Source organism: Hypanus sabinus, chromosome 31, assembly GCF_030144855.1.
Source record: "Hypanus sabinus isolate sHypSab1 chromosome 31, sHypSab1.hap1, whole genome shotgun sequence".
NCBI lineage: Eukaryota > Metazoa > Chordata > Chondrichthyes > Myliobatiformes > Dasyatidae > Hypanus > Hypanus sabinus.
Window position 1 is genome coordinate 4,475,625 of NC_082736.1, and position 17,483 is coordinate 4,493,107.

The 17,483-nt window shown below is 48.6% G+C and overlaps 3 protein-coding genes across 3 annotated transcripts; 2 read left to right on the forward strand and 1 right to left on the reverse strand.

The window, feature by feature from the left end:
• Positions 1–4,031: 4,031 nt before the first annotated feature.
• Positions 4,032–4,347, forward strand: LOC132383733 (histone H4). The gene has a single exon (XM_059954929.1). It carries the CDS (start codon positions 4,035–4,037, stop codon positions 4,344–4,346), a length of 312 nt encoding a protein of 103 aa, XP_059810912.1. The 5' UTR covers positions 4,032–4,034; the 3' UTR covers position 4,347.
• A 662-nt stretch (positions 4,348–5,009) lies between these two features.
• LOC132383732 (histone H3) lies at positions 5,010–5,472 on the forward strand. The gene has a single exon (XM_059954928.1). It carries the CDS (start codon positions 5,032–5,034, stop codon positions 5,440–5,442), a length of 411 nt encoding a protein of 136 aa, XP_059810911.1. The 5' UTR covers positions 5,010–5,031; the 3' UTR covers positions 5,443–5,472.
• An 839-nt stretch (positions 5,473–6,311) lies between these two features.
• LOC132383731 (histone H1-like) lies at positions 6,312–7,401 on the reverse strand. Its single transcript, XM_059954927.1, has one exon. It carries the CDS (start codon positions 7,003–7,005, stop codon positions 6,328–6,330), a length of 678 nt encoding a protein of 225 aa, XP_059810910.1. The 5' UTR covers positions 7,006–7,401; the 3' UTR covers positions 6,312–6,327.
• Positions 7,402–17,483: the final 10,082 nt, after the last annotated feature.

The following is a 17,483-nucleotide window of genomic DNA, read 5'->3' on the forward strand; positions in this document are numbered from 1 at the left end:
CTGTTTGAGCAGCTTTGTGAAGAAATGGATGCAGAGCACAAACGCCTTCTCTTTCACACTGAAGTCAGGTGACTGTCAAGATGGAGAGCCCTGGCCAAGGTTTTTGAGTTAAGAGAGCAGCTACAGAGATTTCTTTCAGGAAAAACGTCACCACTGGCAGCACACTTGAAGAGGGGTCGATAGCAAAACTCTCTGATCTGTGTGACATCTTCAACCTGCTCAATGAACTCAATTTGTCACTTCAGGGCAGAATGACAACTATCCATGTCAGCGCGGGAAGATCAACTCCTCGAGCTTGCAAATGACGGTGGGCTGAAAAATATGTTTGACATAACATCTCTGCCGGCATTCTGGATCAAAGTCAAGGCTGAATATCCTGAGATTGCCACGACAGCACTGAAAACGTTGCTTCCGTTTCCAACATCATATCCCTGTGAAGCGGGGTTTTCTGCAACAAATGTAACAAAAACTAAATTGCGGAATAGACTGGATATAAGGAGCAAACACAAGGAAATCTGCAGATGCTGGAAATTCAAACACACACAAAATGCTGGTAGAACACAGCAGGCCAGGCAGCATCTGTAAGGAGAAGCACTATCAATGTTTCAGGCCGAGACCCTTCATCAGGACATAAGGAACCCCCTTTGAGTATTGCTGTCTCCCATCACCCCTCGATGAGACCGCCTTATTGCAGGGAAACAAGCCCAGGCGTCTTACTGATTCACCGATATTGGTGTGTTGCAATGATTTTATATGTTCATACGAGGAAAATATGCGCTTTGTGTTTAATATCCAAATGTGTTATTGATTTATAAGTGCCCTATAATTGACTTATCACTGTATTCATGGGAGGAAAATATGCACTGTGTGTTTGTTATTAAATTCTTTAGATAAACCCTTTTAGAAACAAAATTGAGCCACTTACAAGTGACTTATAGTTTCACCTGCATTCTGTTATATATTAACAAACCCCTACCCCTCTCCTCCGCCGGCCGGTCCGCAAGAATATTGTCAATATTAAATGGGTCCGCGGTGGAAACAAAGTTGGGGACCCCGACATAGATCCTTGTCAAATTCCCAGCAATCTGCTCACTTGCTTCTTTCACTATTGTAGGATATATGCATTCAGTTCTTGGAGTCTTATCCATCTTATTGCTTTTCAGATGTCCCAGCACAGCCTCCTCCTCAATCTCAACATGTCTCTGCATATTAGCATGTCTCGCACTGTTTTCATTGACATTCAATTCCTTCTCCTCGGTCAATATTGACACAACGGACTCATTTAGTACCTCAGCCACTTGGTCTGACTTCAACCACATCATTCCTCCTTTAATCTTGAGTGGACCTTTCCAGTCTCTGGTTATCCCTGTTTAACTAATATAAATCAAAAGGCCTTGGGATTATCTTTGATCCCACTCCACGAGGACGGTTTGAGGCCCCATTTGTTGGCCTTTCCTATCACCAGCTTTCGCATTTCCCCGCTATCTTTATATTCCAAAGATACCCAGTCTGATTTTAGCTTCATAAACCTTCCATATCCTTCTGACTAAATTCAGGATCTCTCCATTCATCCAAAGTTCCCTTACCTTACCGTCCTTGTCCTTACTCCTTACAGGAACATGCTGATCCTGAACGCTGAGCTGCTGGTCTTTAAACAACTCCCACATGTCAGGTGTCGACTTGTCTGACAGTGGCTGCTCCCAATCAATGCCCCTTGGCTTCTGTCTTACTCATAATTAACGAACAAAATAAATTGTGATCGTCAGCTGTACTGGCTCGTTTCCCTAAACTAATTCCCGTCTGTTCTCGCCTCTGGTGGGGCTCTGTACATAATGTTTCAAACACTCCTCGGAATCGCTGAAGAAATCTTGAGCATCTCAGCATTGAACAAGAACCAGTCAATTCGAGGGAAGATAAAGCCCCCACTATGACAGTTCTGTTCTGCACCTCTCCCTAAACATAAACCTCTGTGTTCCTCCACCTCCCGGTGGTTATTGGGGGCCAATACTATAATCCAGTCCGTGTGACTGTAGATTGCCTCTGTAAGTGAGCCCCCCCAGTTTGCTGTGACATTCCCAGTGGGGTAACCTCTGCATCTTATAACCCCCCTCCCCCCCCACTCACATGTAAAACAATGAAACCTAGAGATGTTGAGCTGCCAGCCCTGAACGTCCGACAACATAATACTCCTAATGTTGAAATAAACTTATTTCAGCCCACCAATCCCACCATGTTTATTGGCCTGACGTTGGCTCTCGTTCTTTTCAGACTGTCTTGTCATACATACATTCTCCCACTTGCTACTAGAGTTCAAACTCCGCCAAGTAACACAATCAAACCTCCTGGTGAGGATATTGGTTCCCCTCTGGTCCAGATGGAAATGGTCTTGTTTGTCCCGGTCTCCCACCTGACTGGAAGGGAGCCCATTGATCCATGAATCTGAAGACTTCCCTCCTGCATCAGTTCCAGCAGCAATTGTTTCCTCACCACACCAGCACAAGGTTTGGGCCACAATTCGATAATTACAATCCTGGAAATCCTGCTTTTTAACCTATTACCCGAAAATCACTGTGTAGGACCTCATACCTGCTCGGTTAAACCCTTACGTGTAGCACGAAGAAAGCTCCCGTAAACATATTGGCTCCCCTCCTTGGACCCGTCTCACCTTTCCCTCAGGACCTCAATGATCCTCGTACCTAAAGCCCTCACCCACCTCACACCAGCTCCTCAGCCACCACTTTACCTGGGCTTTAGAAGGCACCAAAGCGAGGTCTGTGTATCCTTATATCTGCCGATGTATCCTGTTCCTTTATGTGACCGGACTTTCATTTCCCTCGTGACCCAGGGGAACAATTGTTCTGATGAATTAACCCTCTCATCACTGGATGTGACTGCACCCTCGCCCACCAACTGCTGTGTGTCAGGACGCTTGCACTGGTCCTGGGGCCGGGGAGGGACAGACTGAGGTCCTCGGGGATTTGCGGAATGGAAAAGCACTTCCTATAATTTAAAGCAGGAGAATCAGCAAATTTCCAGAAATCCTCCAGTCTGTTCGTGTTGCATGCCATCTTGGACAATGTCTCCCATCCACTCCATAATGTACTGGTTAGGCACAGGAATACATTCAGCCAGAGACTCATTCCACCGAGATGCAACACTGAGCGTCATAGGAAGTCGCTCCTGCCTGTGGCCATCAAACTTTACAACTCCTCCCTCGGAGTGTCAGACAACCTGCGCCAATAGGCTGGTCCTGGACTTATTTCCACTTGGCATAATTTACTTATTATTATTGAATTATTTATGGTTTTATATTGCTATATTTCTACACTATTGGCTGGTGCGACTGTAACGAAACCCAATTTCCCCCGGGATCAATAAAGTATGTCTCCCTGTCTGGCTAGAGTGGATGTGGAGGGGATGTTTCCTACAGTGGGGGAGTCTAGGACCAGAGGACACAGATAGAGTGGATGTGGGGAGGATGTTTCCTACAGTGGGGAAGTCTAGGATCAGAGGACACAGATAGAGTGGATGTGGAGAGGATGTTTCCTATAGTGGGGGAGTCTAGGACCAGAGGACACAGATAGAGTGGATGTGGAGAGTATGTTTCCCATAGTGGGGGAGTCTAGGACCAGAGGACACAGATAGAGTGAATGTGGAGAGGATGTTTCCTATAGTCAGGACCAGAGGACACAGATAGAGTGGATCTGGAGTGGATATTTCCTATAGTGGGGGAGTCTAGGATCACAGATAGAGTGGATGTGGAGAGGATGTTTCCTATAGTGGGGGAGTCTCGGACCAGAGGACACAGATCGAGAAAGAGCGCTTTCTGCTGGAAATTAGCGGGTGTGGTAAAGTGAAGGCGGAGCTGGACGATGAGAGGCCGCTCTCGGCTCTGTCCGTCACACTGACTCTGTCTCCTCCCCTCCCCGCCTCTGTCTCTCTGCGCGTTTCTCAGGCAGGTCGGGGCGCTGTGTATAAAAGGAGACATCAGCAGTCGGTTTGTCACTGAGCAGCGACCCTAGTGAAGCAGCATCATGTCTGGCAGAGGAAAAGGAGGCAAAGGACTGGGCAAAGGCGGAGCCAAGCGGCACCGTAAAGTGCTCCGGGATAACATCCAGGGCATCACCAAACCGGCCATCCGGCGTCTGGCTCGCCGTGGCGGCGTCAAGCGGATCTCTGGTCTGATCTACGAGGAGACCCGCGGGGTGCTGAAGGTTTTCCTGGAGAATGTGATCCGGGATGCGGTCACCTACACTGAACACGCCAAGCGCAAGACGGTCACTGCCATGGATGTGGTGTACGCTCTGAAACGCCAGGGCCGCACTCTCTATGGCTTCGGCGGCTGAAAAACTCCCACTTCCTCCCGAGAACAACACAAAGGCTCTTCTAAGAGCCACCCACCGCCTCACAGAGGGAGCCGTGTCCACAACCTTTTAATTATTTTTATCGATATATTTGGCTGAGCTACTTTTGAAACAGATTAATCATTCCGCTTGAAATATATATAGCTGCGATTGTGCCTTTCCAGGCGGTGATTACCGTAAATGCTGGATGCATTTATATCGATCTTAATCATTCCGTCCATCTCGGACAGAAATCAGTTAAGTCGTTTTGAGAGTCGATTCCGTAATCATGCATTCAAATCTTAACTGAGGGAATTAGATATTAAATGAAACTGAAAATACATGATCCGTGATAGAATTAATTGTAAATAATAAGTTATCAGGCTGGGTGCTCTGAAATTGGCGGGCGGTTCGAAATTAATCGGGCGCCAATCACACTGCATTCCGATTGGATGAAGTCCGACCGCCAATTAACAATTTCCCATTTTGTCGCAAATTGTTATTCGTCGCCAGCCTGCATGAAATCAATAAACCAATCGCAGCAAGGAGATCCTTTAACAGACAGTTGGTGCACAGCCAGTCATAAGCGGTGGGACGGCCCTTCCCAGCCGTATAAAAGCCTGTGCTGGAGCCCGTTTCGTCTATCTTGTTCCTGTATTTCAGCCTGTGTCCTCACTCCTGAAGCAGAATGGCCCGCACCAAGCAGACAGCGCGCAAATCGACTGGCGGAAAAGCTCCTCGCAAACAGTTGGCGACCAAAGCGGCGCGGAAGAGCGCTCCTGCCACCGGCGGAGTGAAGAAGCCTCATCGCTACCGGCCCGGCACCGTGGCTCTGAGGGAGATCCGGCGCTACCAGAAATCCACCGAGCTGCTCATCCGCAAACTTCCCTTCCAGCGCCTGGTCCGGGAGATCGCTCAGGACTTCAAAACCGATCTGCGTTTCCAGAGCTCGGCCGTCATGGCCCTGCAGGAGGCAAGTGAGGCTTACCTGGTCGGGCTCTTTGAGGACACTAACCTGTGCGCCATCCACGCCAAGCGAGTCACCATTATGCCCAAGGACATCCAGTTGGCCCGCCGCATCCGCGGGGAGCGCGCCTAAGCCCAGCCTACACTCCGAACACCAGAAAAGGCTCTTTTAAGAGCCACTACCACGGCAAAGGAAAGGGCTGTAGCTTGCTCATCATTATTGTAGTAGCGACCTGTCCTGCTGATCGATTTTGCACTAATTGCCCCGTGCTCCCAGGGTAGTTTAGCGAGGGACAGGAGATGAACGCGCTCACTTCCTGTCAGGGTCTCATCTGGCCCTTCACTTCTCCCACAAACCTGTCGTGTACAGCTGGTGCGGCTGTTACCGTTTTGTTTGCTTTGGACATGGGGATACGTTCGTGCCCGCTGTGCTTGGAGTGAAGCATGCCGACGCGAGGGCTAACAGTGGGGGAATTCAGGGGGCGGTGACCGCCAGGAAATAGTGATTTTTAAGATTAGATTTCGCTCTTGTACATTTTTTATATTGGTGTTTTGTGTAAATTAACAATGTAGTTTTGTAGCTGGGGCCTGCATGAAGGTCAGTCGGCAATGCCACCGGGTAGTTTATCATATAGCCTCCCGCTGCAGTCCGTCCCAGAGACGGATCCCTCTCTCAACACGCCCCCTCCCCTCTCGCGTAGGTTTCAGCAGTTCCCAATCAACTCAGCTGAATCTCCGCCGGTGTCTATGTCTCAGTCACTCTCTCCCAGATCGGAGAAGGAATTGGGCCTGAAACTGCCCACATCCCTTATCTCTCAATCTCAGCTCGGGCATCCGTGTCTCATTTCAGACACCGCACCAAATGTCAGAGGTACCGGCAATCTCGGGTTCCATTGAGAAGTTCTCAATCGGACCCGGCGCGGGAATCACAACACTCCGAATCAGCTCTTTTCTGAGATGTGGGTGGCTCTGAGAAGAGCCGTTGGGTTCAGATACACACAAATGGTGGATTCTCAATTCACTTTTTGACTGCTGTCTTCTTGGGTTTCGCGGATTTCGACTTCGGCTTCTTGGCCGCCTTCGTGTTCGGGGCTGCGGCTTTCTTGGGGCTCTTGGGCTTCGGCGCCGCTTTCTTAGCCGCGGGTTTCTTTGCTGCCGCTTTCTTAGCCGCGGGTTTCTTTGCTCCCGCTTTTTTAGCCGCTGGTTTCTTTGCTGCCGCTTTTTTAGCCGCTGGTTTCTTTGCTGCCGCTTTCTTAGCCGCTGGTTTCTTACCTCCCCCTTTTTTAGCCGCTGGTTTCTTGGCGCCAAGCTTCTTGCTGGGAGATTTCTTTGCCGCTGGCTTGTTCGCTTTCTTCACCACCTTCACGGCAGTTTTCCCTTTACCGGATTTAAAGGATCCCGAAATACCCGAGCCCTTGGCCTGAACCAAGGAGCCGCTTTCCACTTTCCTCTTGATGCTCATTTTGACCTGGTGGCGACGTTTCGCCACATCGACACCGCTGTCGGCCAGAGCCTTCATGATGGCCACACCGGACATACCCTTCCTATCCTGACAACCCGCCACGATCTTATCGATCTGTTCGCCCAGCGAGGGACCGGTTGGTTTGCTCCGGACAGCCGCCTTCTTCTTGGGAGTCTTCTTTGCGGCGGCGGGTGCGGCTGGAGGAGCCGTTTCGGCGGGTGCTGTCTCAGTCATGTCGGCGACTCTGGTAAATCCTTCTCACAATCAGAACTGAATGAGAAATGAAGCGAAAGGCGGCGGCACAGAGCAATTTAAAGGCAGCGAGCGGACGGGGCGGAGACATCCTGCTGGCAGCTCCCGGCGGCTTCATTTTTCTGTGTTTCTCTCTCCTCAAAAACTCGCCGATTCCAATTCAAATCGGACGCTGCGGAAACTCGGACTAGTCCCTGTCCGTCCCTGAGGCCGGAATGTTCGCTGGAAAGAAAGTTTAATCGGGATTAAAGACAGCGCTTTCTATTTTAACCCGTTTCATTACTGCATTGCCCGCGTTCTCTCCTGATCGTTGACCTGTTCTCTGTTTTATGGCTGAATTATTTAATTGAATTAAAACTTTGCGGTTAATTCCCTCTTCGGGACTGAGCTGGGGAGTGGGGCGCTTCCGTAACAGAAAAATCTTTTCATTTTCTACAGGAGGCGCTGAGAAATCCTACGATGTGTTAGGACTCACAAACACAGTGACACTGGTCTAAGCCGCCCGCTCCTTTAACTCACTCTCTCTGACACAATACACACTCACTGCTGACGGAAATCAGCAACTCAGGCAGCATCAATGGTGGGAATAAACAGCCGACATTTCGGGCTGAGACCCTTCCTCAGGACTCTGGTGGGAGATGCTGCCGGACTTGCTGGGTTCCTCCAGCATTTTGTCCGCGTTGTTCGCGATTCCCAGAATCTCTTGGCGTTATGCTGACACAATGTTCACATCTGCACCTTCATCGCATTGTACTGCCGTCAAAATAAAATGACAGATTCCTTGTCATATAACACGGTGATAAATGATTCTGGTTCCAAGGAATAAAGGACAACGGACGTTGTCTGACCAACCTCTGTATTCCATAGACACTCTCTCTGCAATACTCTCCAAGGAACGAGAATTTACTGTGCCGGTCCTTTCCTGGTTGGACTTCTCAAAATGCAGGAGCTCACACTTGTCCACATCAACATTCTTTGGCCGACTTCCCCAGGTCATCTCAATCCCGTTGTGCTCTCAAAGAATCTTCACTGCCCACTCTACCAACAACAAAGCACTGTGTAACTAACACTAGAATCCCCTAACTGAAGGGAATGGAGATGCTGGATGACCAAAAAGATTTAAAGAGAACGAGGATAACTGTTTGTAAAATCAGGGAAGTGGGATCGACATACAGGAGGAGTCTGATGGCAGATCAGCCTTTACATGGAATTGTGGGTGAGGGACTAAGAGAGAACACACTGGAGGCTTCATCCAGTGAGACAGTGTGAATAGAGCTCAGGATAAGAGAGGTGCATTCACTGATGGAGTTGTGCTACAGGCCTCCCAAATGCCAGCAGCAGGTAAAGAAACTGAAATGTAGCAGGGAATGAAAGATGCAAAGGCAACAGGGTTGTTGCAGAGGGCGACTAATTTCCCCAATGTTGACTGGGACTCCCTTAGACTCAAGGGCTTAGATATCACTGCATATGTTGGAAGAATACTGGGATGTTTTTTAACATAGAAGTGGATAGTCTAACCAGGGAAGGTGGTCATAGAAGACATTGTGTTGGGAAATGAGCCTGGCCATTGATAAAAGTTTCATTCAGGGAAAAGTAAATAAACACAAGACTGGACACAGTGGTTATGTGGTCAATCGGGATTATAGCGAAAGGCAACTGTGTTGGACAGGAACTGAAGAGAGCGGAATGTGATTTGTCCAACCATATTTGACATGTGACTCTCACAACACGCTGGAGGAACTCAGCGGGGGGGGGGGGGGGCAGCATACATGGAAACGGACAGTCAATGTTTCCGGCCAACACCCTGTGTTGTGCGTGTTGCTTTGACCTCAGCATCTGCAGAGTATTTTGTGTTTGACATGTGACTGTTTGTTAAAGGCAATCAGGTCAGAATTCAGACTGTTTCGATGTGTGGAGGAAAGACAAGGATGGTAAAGTCCGGCAGAAGGGCGTGGTAAGAGATGTTATGAATTCAGTCTGAAAGAAAAAGATAAAGAATGTTTCAGGTGTATAAATTGGAGATGGCCTCTGGCAATATGAAGCAAGCAACAGAGAAGATAAAAGTTTCAAACAGGGACAAGAAATGACTGTGGGGAGAAGGGGCACTATGGTGAGAGTACAACAACAAAAGGACAAAGGAGAGAGTTTATGTCTGAAGTGGACGAAGGACTGAACCAGTACTTCACATCACTATTCATCAATGTGGTCATAGAGGATAGTGAGATCAGAGAAGGGAATGCTGATATTCCAGGGCATGTTGTTCCTCAGGCCATAGAGTTAAACCAGTAAATTACTGACTGATGAGGCTTGGATCAATGCTCAGGAAATTGTTCCAGAATATTATTAGACATACGATCTCTCATAAAAATTAGGCGTGTAAAAGGACGATATATCAAGAATTGGAAGGAAAAGCGAGTAAAATCCCCTGAGATTCTCTCGGTACATTCAGAGGAATAGGGAATTTGGACAGAATTGTTCCGCTTGGAGATGAGGATGGCCATCTGTGTGTGGAAGTGAAGGAAATGGGAGAGACTTTCCATGAATGTTTCTGACGTTTATTTCACCATTGAGAAAATTATGGAAAGTGATGGTGTTACCAAAATGGCAGGAATCAGCTGTGATTTCTTAGACCACATTCAAATTAGCAGGGATCTATATTGGAAGCCTTAAGATGCATTAAGGCTGTTGAATTTCCAGGGTCATATCAGGTACATTCTTATATTTTGTGAGAAGTTAGAGAATACACTGTGGAGGCCACGGGAGAAATTGTTGCTTCATCACAGGCACCATTTGAGGTTACACGTGATTGGAGAGTGATTAATGTGGAATTGACAGTTTTGAGGATCGACAGTCTGTGGATAAATCAAAAATAGACAGAGAGGCAGGCAGTGTTATGGAAGCAAGGAGTCTGCAGTAGCACTTGGACAGATTTATAGAAAGGACAAAGAAGTGCCAGACAATATAGAGTGTAAGGAAGTGTGTGGCCATGTCCTCTGGGAGGAGGAATAAAGGCATGGACTCCATCTAATCAGGGAGAGAACAGAAATCAGATGTGTAAAGGGACTTTGGGGGTACCAGTGCAGGATTCCCTAAAGGTTAATGTGCACGTTTAGATGGTAGTAAGGAAGGCAAATGCAATATATGTATTCATTCCAAGAGAACTATAATATAAAAGCAAGCATCTAATGCTGCAGCTTTAGTCAGACCTTATTTGAAGTATCATGAGCAGGTTTGGGTCAATTTTCTAAGAAAGGCTGTGCTGACATTGCAGAGGCTGCAGGGGAAATTCACGAGAATGATCCCAAGTCTGAAAGAGTTAGGATATAACCATCATTTGATGATCTGGGCAGGTACTCACTGGAGTCTAAAAGAATGAGGGAGCATCGTATAGAAACACATTGAATGTTGAAAGGCCTAAGTAGCGTTGATATGAGAGGATGTTTCCAATAATGGAAGAATCTAGAACCAGACTACACTCCCAATATATGATGCCCATCTAGAATAGAGATGAGTAATTTCTTTAGTCAGAAGGTGATCAATCGATGGGTTTCTTTGGCACGGGCGGCCATGAAGGCAGTCAATAGGTCTATTTAAATCAGATGTTAGTGTGATTTAATTATTATTAAGGGCATCAAAGTTTACGGTGTTATGAATGTACCACAGCTCTGAGGGGCCGAAGGGTGCGGGGTAGCCCCCTCCTTTGTGAGAATCACAAGATCACTATTGATTTGGGGCAGGAGACCCAGGAAATGAGAGAGAGACGTACGGAATGTCTCGTTCCCCGGCGATATAAAGCTACGGGACACGGCCATTGTCTCTTGAAGACGAACTTGTATATTACAATACTGTGCTACGTGGAAGCCCTCAGGCAAAGTGGGCTGGGTGAGGGAGGGATTGCATCACCCCAACCTGATTGACATCTGAGACCCTGTGAGTCAGGATAAAAGAGGGTCTGTGGGAACAGCCCCTTCAGACGCACCAGGAGAAACGCTAGCGATCCCGTAAAAGCAGAAGCCGTTGGGAGAAGGCCACGTGCGTTTGGTACCATTTTGCCCCGGAACCAGTGGCTTTTACCACGGAAGAACGGCTTTTAGCTAACAACAGGGAAACCAACTCCCAACGACTCGAAGGATTAACATCATAAAAGGATTGGGCAAGGTTCAAACCCATCTTTCTCTCAAACCAAAACACTGCAGCGTGAACGAACTAACCGTGACTTTTATATTTCCATCAGACAATACATTATCCCCTAGACAACGATAGAGCTATTTCTTATTGATTATTATTATACCCGCGCATTTAGATTTAGTATTGATGACGTATATTATCTGTATGGTTGCATTGATATTATTTTGTGTATTTTTATCAATAAATACTGTTAAAAATAGTACCATCAGACTTCAACGGACCTCTCTATCTTTGCTGGTAAGTGACCTAGTTACGGGGTTCGTAACAACGGGGAGAAGGCTGGAGAATGGGGTTGGGATGGATAATAAATCAGGCATGATGGAATGATGGAACAGACTGGATGAGCCAGAAGACCTAATCCTGCTCCAATGACTTTAGGTCTTTTGTTTTAATGCTGTGCCATTGTTTAAAAAGGGTACTGGAAACTAGTCAGGAAACTACAGGCAGGATATCAGTGTTGGGGAATATACTGGAGGGGTTTCTGAGGAACAGGATCTACCAACATTTGGTCTGATTCAAGACAGTCAGCACAGCTTTGTGCAAGGGAAATCATGTCTCACAAATATCTTGCAGCTCTTTCAGGAATTTCACAAGTGCGTAGATGAGGTTAGGGTTGTGAGTGTTGTCTATCTGGACATTAGCCAGACCTTTGACTCTGGTCTGGGAGGTTAGTTCTGAGAGATGGAATCCAAGGGAGATAATTGATTGGTTTCATAATTGCCTCAGTAACAGGAGGCAGAGGCTGGTGGTTGAGGGTTATACCTCAGACTGGAGGTCTCTGTCAAGTGGTTCCACTGCGCACCGGGACCTTTGTTGTTTGTAATTTATATAAACAATGTCCATGTGAATCATAGTTCACCGGAAGTGACACCTCAAGGAGATACAGTGGTGAAGTTGGTGTTGTTTGACCTGCTGTCCTTCATCATTCATGGCACAGAGTATAAGAGTTGAGAAGATACGTTGTAGATATACAAGTCTTTGGTGAGGACTGACTGGGGATACGGACTATCGTTTTGATCACCCTATTATAGCAAAGATGTTCCTAAACTAGAAAGAGTGCACGGAAAAAAATAAATCCCAGATGTTTGCTTAGACCTGGGGAGTCTGAGTTAGAAGGACAGGTTGTACAGACTAGTATTTTATTCCCTGGAGCAGAGCAGATTCAGAGGTGATCCCTGTAGAGGATCACAGACAGGGTAAAAACACATAGTTTTTTTCACAGGAAATGGCTGGTAAAAACAAGAAGGTAGGTGTTTCAGATCAGACATAATGGGCAGAGTGTGGTATGTATTTTGAACAAACTGCCGGTGATTGTGGCAGACACATTAGAAACATTTTAAAATCTTGTGATCCAAGCTGGTTGCCACATCTCAGGAATGACAGTTTCAGTTATAAGGTGAGGATGTAGAAACACAGATTGTTTACAAACTGTGTTTGTTCAATCTCCCTTTATTTCTGTTGTTTCAAAGGCCTAGCAGAGACCTTTAAAATAGATAAGGTGGACAAGAGTCTTTTACACAGGCAGCAAATGTCAAATACACAAGGGCAGAGCTTCAATTTAAAAGTGGGAGAGGGATTGGTTCAAATAGATTGAGCAGGTGAGTTTCTATTTTCCTCAGAGACTGATGGCTGCCAGGGAAAGGTTCAAGCTGATACACTGGTAATGTTGAAGAGGTGTTTAGTCAGGCAGGAACAGGCAGGGAATGGAGAAGCCCATTCCATCCCTTCTCATTCTTCCAAAGGGCAGCCAGTACAGACCGACCCCATTTCAGTTCGGTCCCTGCCACCCCGCTGGGGGTGGGGGGGAAGGAAGCCTCAACGCCACCCCCGGGACCAGGGCGATCCCCCTCCCTCTCCCGCATCCGTTGCCGAGGAAACGAGTCACAGACAGAGTGCAACATGCAACAACCGAGGGAATCTGCAGATGCTGGAAATCTGAACTACACACACAAAATGCTGGAGGAACTCAGCAGGCCAGACAGCATGTATGGGAAAGCATGTATCGGGCTGAAGGGTCTCGGACCGGGTCTTCCACTGTACTTTTTTTTCCATAGACGCTGCCTGGCCTGCTGAGTCCTCCAGCATTTTGTGAGATATAAAGCTGGAGAGATTTGAAAACTAATGCTGAGACGTTTAATATGAACAGACTGATTGCGGAGAATTTTAACTACATTGGTAAGGCACAGTGAGTTTTGGAGATACTGCGGGTATTAATGGCAGAAAATAAAGAGTTAATAGATAAAAGACGTTTTAGGCACCAGCCTGATAACATGTGGGGTTTCACACTGCTGGCGTACCGTCTACAGGTCTGGTCGACACACTGTAGAAAGAAAATTATCACTGGAATGGGTAACCTGGGGCTCTGGTCCCCATCCCCTGCCAATCCCAGGGAACAGGAATGAACCTCCCTGACAGTGTGGAGCAGGTTTACCTGGAGATTGTTTGGGATGGAACCAATCTGATGTAAGACCATAAAATATAGGAGTATAGTGGTGTGCTACACGCAGCGTTAAAATAACGACACGGAGTCGGTAAACTGCAATTAAAGATGATTTTATTCGAACTTCACAGCCTTGCTTTAAAGCCTCCCTCATCCCGCCCTCCCCGGGCGCGGACGCTCCAAGGGACATGTACTCACAAACCCCCGCAGGCTTTCTCCCTTTGTTGCGGACCTGGCCTTTGTGCCCACACGCTGGCTATTTGTGAGCCAGTTCGAGTGCGCCAGGAAGTGGGTCACCACATAACCCCCCCCTCCAGAACCAGCGATACACCCCCCAATGTCCACAGTCTGGGCCGGACCCTGTTTGGGAGGTCGACCCCTGCGCCGCGGTGCCGGAAACTCCACTGGTTGCACCAGGTCCACATGGGCCGGTTTGAGTCGGTCCACTCTGAAAACCTCCTCTCTGCCCCCAAAGTCCAGCACGAACGTGGACCCGTTGTTCCTGAGCACCGTAAACGGCCCCTCATAGGGCCGTTGCAGCGGTGGCCGATGCCTGCCCCGTTGTACAAACACAAACTTACAGTTTTGCAGGTCTTTGGGTACGCAGATCGGGTTCTGTCCATGCTGCGAAGTGGGTATGGGAGCCAGGTCACCGAGCCTCTAGCGTAGTCTGCCCAGGACTGCTGTGGTATGAACTCCCCGGGGACGACCAGGGGTGCGCCGTACACCAACTTGGCCGACGAGGCATGCAAATCGTCTTTGGGCGCCGTGCGGATGCCGAATAGGACCCAGGGAAGCTCGTCCGCCCAGTTGGCTCCTCGCAGGCGGGCCATGAGGGCCGACTTCAGGTGACCGTGGAAACGCTCCACTAGTCCGTTCGACTGTGGGTGGTAGGCAGTTGTGTGGTGCAGCTGAGTCCCCAAAAGGCTGGCCATAGCTGACCACAGGCTGGAGGTGAACTGGGTGCCTCTGTTGGAGGTAATGTGGGCTGGTACACCAAAGCGAGATATCCAGGTGGTGATCAGGGCCTGGGCACAAGATTCGGAGGTGGTGTCCGGGAGCGGGATATCCTCTGGCCATTTTGTGAACCGGTGCACGATAGTCAGGAGGTGCCGCGCTCTGCGTGACACTGGCAGGGGTCCCATGATATCCACGTGAATGTGGTCGAAACGCCGGTGGGTGGGGTAGAACTGCTGCGGCGGGGCTTTGGTGTGCCGCTGCACCTTGGCTGTTTGGCAGTGCGTGCACGTTTTGGCCCATTCACTGACCTGTTTGCAGAGTCCGTGCCAAACAAACCGGTTGGCTACCAGCCGGACAGTTGTCCTGATGGAGGGGTGCGCTGAGTTGTGAATGGAGTCGAAAACGCTTCGCAGCCAGGCTGCCGGGACAACGGGGCGGGGTTGGCCGGTGGCGACATCAGAGTAGGGTCCTCTCACCCGGGCCTATGGGGAGGTCCTGGAGCTGCAAACCGGAGACTGCGGTTCTGTAACTAGGGATCTCCTCATCTGCCTGCTCTGCCTCTGCCAGCGCCTCAAAGTCGACCCCTTCGGAAAGGGCATGAATGTTAGGGTGAGAGATCGCGTCCTTTCCCGAGACATGCCGGACATCCGTCGTGTATTCAGAGATGTCGGACAGATGTCGCTGCTGGCGGGACGACCAGGGATTGGACACCTTCGTGAACGTAAAGGTAAGCGGTTTGTGGTCGGTGAACGCGGTGAAGGGCCGACCTTCTAAGAAGTACCTGAAATTCCGGATTGCCAGGTATAGCAATAACAGTTCCCAGTCGAAAGCACTGTATTTGAGCTCGGGTGGAGGTAGGTGTTTGCTGAAAAACGCCAGGGGTTGCCAGTGCCCCTTGATGGGTTGCTCCAGCACCCCACTGACTGATGTGTTAGATGCGTCCACTGTGAGGGCGGTAGGGACGTCCACTCTGGGGTGCACTAGCATCGCGGCGTTCGCCAAGGCTTCCTTCGTTTGAATGAAAGCGGTGGCGGACTACTCGTCCCAGTTTTGAGGGCTTTGTTGCCTCATTAGACAGCCTCTGAGCCCGAACTCCGGCCTCTGCCTGCCCACCGCCAGACGGCCTGGCCAGGTGCGGCTGGTCGTGGGTGGGGTAAGAGGACAAGTTCAGGGCCAGAGGTCCTTGTGCCGGGGCCATGGCAGTCACAGTTCAGACAGAGCAACCAACCGAGTGAGGAGAGCGACAGGCCCGCGCCCGCAACCCCTTGTAGGATAGGATCTATCGGCCGACAAAAAATTTGTTTCAGTAGATCGCTGCGAGGTAGCTGTTCTGATACTTACAAAACCTTGAGCCCAAATTAGGTTGTCTGCGAATATTTTAGCACAGGGTTCCCCATGAACATTCGGTGTGCTAAACAGGTTTAGAGGCGGCTCCCATCTGTCCGTGCTCCTCGCCAGTAGTATCGGCGATTCTCGCTGGCTGTGCTCTGGGCCAGCAGCATCGGCACTTCCCGCCAGCCGTGCTCCGGGCCAGAAGCGTTGGCGGTTCCACACCGGCGCGAGGGTATCACTGCATTTAGGCGACTGATGACCTCGCGTGAGTTCAAGTTCAAAAGTCAGTGTGACAGCGACTGAGGGAAGGTGCAGCTGACTCATATTGTTTCCTCACGGCCCGGTGGTTGGGGACCACTGAAGTACACTGTGTCATGCGGGGGAGCTATGTGCATGCGCACTGAGCAGAAAGAATGGAACTAAAACCCTGCAACCCGGAAACAAACTCGCAACAGTATTTGTGTATTTACTTTTTTTTTTCGGGATCTACTGGGAAAGTCTCAAAGATCGACCAGTCGATCGCGATCGACGGGTTGGCGACCACTAATCTGGATGATGGGGTGGTAAATTGGATTAGTAAGTATGCAGATGATACTGAGATAGGTGGCGTTGTGGATAATGAAGTAGGATTTCAAAGCTTGCAGAGAGATTTAGGCCAGTTAGAAGAGTGGGCTAAAAGATGGCAGATGGAGTTTAACACTCATAAGTATGAGGTGCTACATTTCGGTAGGACTAATCAAAATAGGACATAGATGGTACATGGTAGGGCATCGAGGAATGCAGAAAAACAGAGTAGTCTAGGAATAATGGTGCATCGTTCCCTGAAGGTAGAATCTCATGTGGATAGTGTGGTAAAGAAAGCTTTTGATATGCTGGCCTTTATAAATCAGAGCATTGAGTATAGGAGTTGGGATGTAATGTTAAAATTGTACAAAGCATTGGTAAGGCCGAATTTGGAGTATTGTGTACAATTCTGGTCACAATTCTGGAATTATAGGAGAGATGTCAAGAAAATAGAGAGAGTACAGAGGAAATTTACTAGAATGTTACCTGGGTTTCAGCACCTAAGTTACAAAGAAAGGTTGAACAAGTTAGGTCTTTATTCTTTGGAGTGTAGAAGGTTGAGAGGGAACTTGATAGAGGCATTTACAAATTATGAGGGGGATAGATAGAGTTGGCGTGGTTAGGCTTTTTCCATTTAGAGTAGGGGAGATTCAAACAAGAGGACATGAGTTGAGAGTTAAAAGGCAAAAATTTAGGGGTAACACAAGGGAGAACTTCTTTACTCAGAGAGTGGTAGCTGTGTGGAACGAGCTTCCAGTAGAAGTGATAGAGGCAGGTTCGATATTGTCATTTTAAAAGAAAATTGGATAGGTATATGGACAGGAAAGGAATGGAGGGTTGTGGGCTGTGTGCAGGTCGGTGGGACTAGGTGAGAGTAAGCGTTTGGCACGAACTAGAAGGGGTGAGATGGCCTGTTTCCATGCTGTAATTGTTATATCTAACCCTTAGGAGGCAGTGATCACAGTATCATTGAGTC